The sequence below is a fragment of the Loxodonta africana genome, chromosome 16 (genome assembly GCF_030014295.1).
Source record: "Loxodonta africana isolate mLoxAfr1 chromosome 16, mLoxAfr1.hap2, whole genome shotgun sequence".
Classification (NCBI taxonomy): domain Eukaryota; kingdom Metazoa; phylum Chordata; class Mammalia; order Proboscidea; family Elephantidae; genus Loxodonta; species Loxodonta africana.
In genome coordinates this window covers 17921745-17928821 of record NC_087357.1, presented here as the reverse complement: position 1 = coordinate 17928821, position 7077 = coordinate 17921745, and the positions used below count along the sequence as shown (strand labels likewise).

The 7077-nt window shown below is 58.9% G+C and overlaps 1 protein-coding gene across 1 annotated transcript; it reads right to left on the bottom strand.

Annotated features, from left to right (window-relative positions):
• Window positions 1–1217: 1217 nt before the first annotated feature.
• VAX1 (ventral anterior homeobox 1) lies at window positions 1218–6771 on the bottom strand. Its single transcript, XM_064269102.1, has 3 exons — window positions 6520–6771; window positions 5265–5452; window positions 1218–3463 (listed from the first exon to the last, which is right to left on the bottom strand). Exons 1-3 carry the CDS (start codon window positions 6758–6760, stop codon window positions 2894–2896), a joined length of 999 nt encoding a protein of 332 aa, XP_064125172.1. The 5' UTR covers window positions 6761–6771; the 3' UTR covers window positions 1218–2893.
• Window positions 6772–7077: the final 306 nt, after the last annotated feature.

Genomic DNA, 7077 nt, shown 5'->3' with positions numbered 1-7077 from the left:
GGGGACTCTGACGCAGAAGTTTTGCGTTTTGTTCCATAAAATCATGCCACTTTCTGTCCCCCTTGGCCCCAGCTCCCAGCCTAGAAGTCTCAACCAGCGCCACCCACTACCTCTGCCTTGAGGCCACCCAGGCAGAGGAAGGGATGCAAAAAGGTCCAAGAGATTGTGGAAGCGGGAGATGGAAGGAGAGAGTCAGAGGGAAAGAAGCAGCAGCACAGCAGTCGGCAGCGGAGGAGGGAAAAGATGTGGGGAGGAAAACAGAGAGCCCACCGAGGAAAGACCCTCAGAAGAAGCGCAGGGTGCTAAGGGCCAGGAGCGAAGCCGGAAAGCAGAGAAAGTCAGAGAGGGGCTAGTTGGGAGGAGGGCAAGGAGGGGGAAAGCCAAGGTGGCAGAGCTGAGGAGTGAGTAGCCACTTTGGGAAACAAAAGTGGGCTGTCTCCGGGCTGCTGCTCTGATCCCGGCCAAACCCACCGCGAGCACCCCAAAGCCCCGCGCGGCCTGGCGCCCCAAACCACACTCAGCGCAGGAACTCCACCGCCCACACCGCCACCTGATTTCAGATGCCTCAACCTGGCGGTTCAGGGACAGGACGGCAAGGAGCCTGGCTTGTGCGGGTGCCCCAGAGGAGCTGCGGGTCCTCGCAGCACCCGGGGGTGCGGGGGACACAACGAGGGGGACGGGGCCGCTTTGCAGGCCGCGCCCTAGACCACGCATGCCAGTTCTCCGAAGTTTTCAGAGAGTGTACCTGAAGTCTGCTCCCCAGCCCTCTTAGCTGGCCCAGATTCCTTTTTGCAACGTCTACAGAAGTCACCACCGCACGCGTACTGGGATCTGGAGGCCAGGTGGAGATGGGGCTCGAAAACGCTAGAAACCGGGAGCACTAGGAGGCAGGAACTTTAGGGTATCCGGAGACCGGTTCCTAAATAAACCAAGAAGCACAAAGTGGGAGGGCGAGGGGAAGGTTCTGAGGAGCCTACACCATAGGGACAAACAGAGGGACACGGGACATGGACACGCAGAGGAATGGGGCAAATCGAATCCGCCCAAACCTCACCGGGGCGCTCAGGGTGCACGTCGCAGGGCCCTGCGCTGCCAGGGCTGCCACCCTCTGCCCAGGAGTCCCCACGTGGAGCCTCATTTGCGCGGTTTGCCTTCTTTTTCTTCTTCTGTTTTTGTTTTTGCTATTTTCTCCTTTAAATATAAGACAAAAATACGCCTTGTTTATCGTCATAGATATAGATATATTTCACTCTCACCACATAAATACAAAGCATCCAAATATCCAAAACATTCAGAACAAAGTTAGTAGCCAGGTTTCAGGGACACCTACCCGCATTTGAATCCTTCATTATTTTCTTTACTATTTGCCTAAAAAAAAAAAAAATTCAAAAAAATTTTTTTCGACGTAAATAATTTACAATAAAATTACTTTTTTTTTTTTTTTTTTAATGCTCTGCTCTTGCTTCGGTTGGAGGAATATATCCTAGACAGTGCGGCACCTCGCGGTCTTGGTGTGTGATTTTGGTTAAAATGTGGTGGCCGTGGTGCGGGGTAGGTCGCTGCTGTGCGTTGTAAGGGGCTAGGCCGCGCCGGCGTCTCGGTCCAGATTTGACTTGGGACCATTGAAACCCTGGGGTTTGGGTGTGAAGAGGTGATGCCTTTCCTATCAGCCACGAGGGAGCTGATCTGGACCCGGAGCCTACAGACGGAGGAGGCTGGACTGCCTGGGTGTCCGGGCTGCGTCGCGCTCCCAGGTCTGCCAAGCATTGCTCTGAAATCCCCGTGTTTCCCCGGCGCTTGAAAGGTTTTGTGAACCCGAGAGTAGGGGAGAGGAGTGCTGATTGTCTCCAAACTCAGCAAGCCAGCCCTGAGCCACGCGTCTAGCAAGCGGTTGGGAGAAGAGCCGGCGTGGGGAGACTGCCGGGAGCCGCACGACCTTCTCCGGGAAGAACCTGACGCCGCCGGCCACCCGCTCCAAACAGCCTCCGAGAAAGCGTGGATTTTCTTTCACTAGCGAGGTTGGCCTTTGCTTTGCTTTTCCCCCTTTAAATTCCTGTTTAAAGTCACAACACCCAGAACTTTAATGTTGCAAAATTGCTGTCTGGAGCATTTTCTCTCCTGAATTTTCTTACACCTCCCAAACTCCGTTATTATGAGTATTCTAAAACTATGTTTCCACGTCATCTGGTTTGATGTCATAGTTATTATTCTTAGTTTATTGCTGATGAGATCAAACGTATTACCACCCTTGCCTACCACGTTAGGCTTATTGTTTCCTGGGGTCTGGGTGGTTGGGACGGGAATTTCTCTAAAGAAGAGAAAACTCAGCCGGACATGTTCGATGGGACAGCTGTGTGCGCACCGGCTCTTCCAAGGTCCACAAGGTGGGGCCCAGAGGCTCCCTACGCCCTGCTTTCTCTGGAGAGAGGAACGTCCTCGTTTTTTGGTTTAAAGAAACCTACAAGCCTTTCCAGCCCCCGGCGTCTGCGTTGCAGCTTCCCTCTTTCCAATAGTGTAGGAACAATTAGCAGCGGCGGCAGCGGGACGACGGAGAGCAGGTGTCCTGTGCTGTAGACACAGAGCCAGGCTTTTCCCTCCATGACCCGGTGATGGTTGGGGCGTCGGGCTGACTAACTCTGGCATCTTTCCCAATTCTTTGGATCTCTCCTGGATTCAGAAGGAAGTTTTTTTGGGGGGTGGGGACACGGAAGAAAGGTGGAAAAAATTAGCCCAAATGCGATGAAATCGTAGCCGTGCGTGGTGGGGGAGGAGAGTAGTCAGAGGCCTCGTGGGAGCGCGGAGCGCCGCGCAGGAGCCCCGGACGCCTAACGCGCGAGTCCATAAATATCACCACAATAGATACCATAAATATAAATAAGTGAAACACTTCAAATCAGTCCAGCGCTTTTTTCTCGGCCCCTTCTTTATTGTTGGTCCGGGAGTAAGGCTCGAAGGCCGAGGAGCTCAGGTATCGGGCGGAAAGTTCTTGCAAATTTCCAGCCAGCGAGCCGGCCATTGTCAACGGGGCGGACGACAGGTGGCTGGCGACGGATCCGAGCAGCGAGGGCACGGGCAAGCTGAAGAGGCCGTGGCCGGCGGCCGGCGCGCCCGCGTGCAGTCCTCCTGGCCCGGCAGGCCCCGGCCCGGGCGCGCCGCCCACGGCCGGCGGGTGTGGGGACTCGGTGCCTGCGGGACCCGAGGCGGCGGCGGCGGCGGCTGAGCCCGCGGCGGCGCCTGCGCCCAGGGATGGCAGGCTGGGCCCGCGTAGCGCCGAGCCGAGCGCGCCCGTAGCGCACGGCGGCAGCAGCGCGGGCAGGCCGGGCGGCGACAGCAGGCGGCCTTGCTCCAGCAGCCGCAGCACGCTGCACGTGGCAGCCGTCTCCGACACCACCGAGCGCAGCTCCGAGTCCTTGCCCTGGTCCTTCTTCTGCTTCGTGCGCCGGTTCTGGAACCAGACCTTCACCTGCGCGTCGGGGGGCGGGGAAGATGGGAGAGAGGGGGCAAAGGAAGACGGGCGTCAGGGACGCCGGGCTTCCGGGCGCAAGGGCCCAGAGACCCGAGGTCCTTTTCCCATCCCCATCCCCATCCCCATCCTGCAGCCCAGAGGTCGAGGCCCAGGAGCTATGAGGGGGACACAGCTTCACTGAGCTGCGCTTCTGGGTCATGGAAGCAGGCCCAGGCCAGGGCCGATGACAAATAATAAAAACGACCACAACTCTAACTCAAAGGAAGATCAGAAGGGTTTTCATGGGCCCACCGTGTTACTCGCATCCTGGCTTGGTATTCACAGATCTGGGGATCAGCACGGCCTGACAGCCCCCTATTTAGAGGATGTAAGGCCTGGGAGATGCCGTTTGGGAAGGGAGAAATGGGGGTGCATGGGGAGAAGTGTTTCTAGGCCTTACAGGACGCAGGGCCCTGGCCCTAGGGGCTCAAGTTTAACCCCCAAAATGCTATTCTTTTTGAAGGCTGCTAGAGGCTGTTTCCTGCTTGCTGGGGTCACATTTGACCATCAACTAGGAAAAGTGGCTGTGGAAGGAATGACTGGTGCAGGATGGACTTTGTAGGCCAAGCTTTCTCCGCCTCTCCTCATTGCCAGCTGGGGGAGTGAGACTCATAATTTATCACTCTACTGCTCCCCAAAATAATTCCCACTAACTTTGGAATCATGGGAGGAGTCAGGAGACTGGGGTGGACTAAATTCTCTCCACTAAGTTCTCTTCACCTCTCACTTTCTCTTTTCACTGTCATCTTCAGACCTAGCTGGTAGCCCAAAACAGAATTTGGCAGCTACAGGGAAAGGTTATCCTGTCTAGATTTTTATGAACTCGGAGGAATGGTAGCAGACAGAGTTACAAAGCTACAATGCCAACTCAGACTCACAAAGAACATACTGTCTATTCCGTCCTCAGCTTTTGCCCCAAATCCCAGATCTAAAATGTTCCCTGCTGGCTTCAGGGCAGGGCATAGGGAAAGGGGATGATCTGAAAAAAGAGAGCTGCCTTACCTAGGCCCAGCTGGTGGCACACCCTGGCCAGGCCCCAGGCAACCTCCACAGGGCAAAGATCTCAGGCCCTACAGTGCCCTTGGGCCCAGGGCCCCCACCACCAGCTCCAGTAGCATCATATAAAGTTAATGTAAAGGACGAGACCTAAAAGCACAGTCAACAGGGCCAGTTCTTGGAACCCTAAATCTACTACCTGTCCCATACCTCGCCCATCACTGGCACAGAAGACAGGGACCCTGCAGGTGCCCAGAGTGGAGCTCAGGGATGGGAATGGGGTTGGGCATAGCCAAGGGATGACTTAACAGACAGGACAGCCTGGGCTGCACAGGGGGATCTCTAGAAGGTGTGCACCTTTATAATCCCTAGGAGTCACTCACAGTGCTGGGTGCAGAATACGCCTAGGTAGTGTATAAGGGGGTGGTGCCTGGAAATATGGCCAAAATGGGGTGCTCGAAACAGGGGCAAAATCAGTTTTGCACAGAACAGAAGCAAGCAGGGAATTCTCAAGGCTGGGGTCCAAAAAGAATTTTTAAAAAAGACTGGATTTGGGCCTTTTGGGCCAGGGGGAGGTGGAAGATTTGGGGATGCGTGGGGAAGAGATGGTTTGCGAAAGAGAACAAAGCCTTAGGCCTTTCTTCCCCATTCTCTTCCTCTCCTCTGCCAGTCCCAGGAGGCTGTGCCCAAAGCCAGGCCAGGTGGTGAGGAAGAAGAGCGGATGGGGGTGGAGGTGGGGAGAGGAGGCCCGGCCTCCGGGTACCTGGGTCTCGGAGAGGTTGAGCTGGCGGGCGAGCTCGGTCCTCTCGCGGCCCACCACGTACTGGCAGCGCTGGAACTCCATCTCCAGCCGGTAGAGCTGCTCCGCCGTGAAGGACGTGCGCGTCCTCTTGGGCCGGTCCAGGTCCAGGCCCTTGGGCAGGATGATCTCTCGGATGGACCCCTTGGCATCTGGGGAAGGGGAGACATCAGCCGCCAGGACCCTCCGTTCTCCCTTCGCCTCCCTGGCCAGAGCTGGCTTCGGGGAAACGGCCCTAGTAGTCTGTAGTCCGAAGGGGCGGAGGGGTGCTGGCCACAACCGGGGAGCCAAGACACCCAGAGTATGTTATTGGGGGGCGAGGAGGCTAACTCAACACCACTAAGGGAGTGAGACCAGACTTTGCCTTGTTAGTGCTCCCAGGGGAGGGGACAAAAAAAATCTATTCCGAACAGGCGGACGTTCCTTCCGGCCTGGGGGCCTCGGCTGTACAGTCCGGGTCCCCTGTAGCTTGAGGGTATCCCAACTGACGGCCCTGGTCCCGCCGGCCCGTCTCTGGGGAACGTTTTCCCTCTCGCGCTTGGGCAGCGGCAGGAGGAGGGACTCAGTCGGGGCCACCGGGCCCAGTGATCAGCGGGCGGGGGCGGCGCCCGGCCGGGGCCAGGCCTTGTTGCTGCCGCCGGAGCCGAGAGCGCGCCGCACAGCCGAGTGGCACCGAGACGAGCGCCGAGGTGGCAGTCCAGGCCCGGCAACCCGATGCGGCCGCCTTTCCCGGAGGCCAGGCCCAGAGCGCGGCGCCGGCAGCGCGCCAACCAGCCGGGCCGCAGCCTGCGGTCGGCGGCTGTTCTCTGGCCCCGCTCCCCGGGGTGCGTTTAGCCTGCCGAGGCTCAGGAGCCGGCGGCAGGGTCCCGCGGGTCCTCCGGTCTACAGAGCGGGTACACATCCTCCCGGAGTTCTTCTCCCTTCCCGGGTCTGAGGCCGTAGCCCGGGGCCCGGCACCGCCCGCGCAGTCCCCCGCTTTCCCTGCAGCCCGGCCGGCGGGGGCCCGGGGTTCGGAAGGGCGAGGTCCCTGGAGCGCGCGGACCGGCAAGCCCCACGAGTCGGTCCCCAGCGGCCGGCGAGCCCCAAGGCGGAGAGGCGCAGCAACTTTCTCCAAAGTCCCCGCTGGCACCCCGCCCCGCCGGCCCGGGGCGGCGGCGGCGCGCAGCCCGAGCCCCAGAGTCGTCCCCAAGAACGCGCCCGCAGCCCTGCCCATCCCTACCTCGGACCAGGATCCGGCGGCAGTAATCTGGATCCGCGGCGGAATTGGATTTACTTTTGTTACAATCTTCCGCAGCGCCCGACGCCGAAAAGGCGCCCTGCGGCTCCTTGAGGAAGGCGGCGGGGAGGTTCCCCTCGGCGCCCTTGGTCTCCCGGCTCTCCTTGTGCGCGTTCTTCGACACCCGGGCAGCCTCGGCGTCCGAGTGGCACCGAACGTCCATTTTGTCTGGCTTCCCGAACATAGGAGAGGCAAGAACAAAAAAAGCAAAAAAAAAAAAAAAAAGAGAAAGCAAAAAAAAAAAAAAGAAAGAATGGGGACAAACCCCTACAACGCAGCCCCCACGCCGGGCCCGGCGAGAGGCGAGTGGCAAGAATGAACGTCCCCGCCGGGCGGCTGCGGCGGCTGGGGAGGGGGAGGGTCAGCGGCGACAAGCGAGTGGCGCGCTCGCCGAGAGGCGGCCAGTCTGGTCCAGGATCCCGGCGGAACAGCGCCGAGACCGCCTCGTCAGCTCCCGTGTCCTCTTAGCACGTCCAGTGTCCCCAGCCTGGCTATCAGGTA

Bases quoted from the DNA above. Each gene is read 5' to 3' on its own strand.
- VAX1 (XM_064269102.1), bottom strand. From the start codon at position 6,760: ATGTTCGGGAAGCCAGACAAAATGGACGTTCGGTGCCACTCGGACGCC. The intron at 5,453-6,519 runs GTAGGGATGGGC...CCCCTTCCCCAG, and splicing joins CCGCCGGATCCTGGTCCGAG to ATGCCAAGGGGTCCATCCGA. The intron at 3,464-5,264 runs GTACCCGGAGGC...CCCGACGCGCAG, and splicing joins TCAACCTCTCCGAGACCCAG to GTGAAGGTCTGGTTCCAGAA.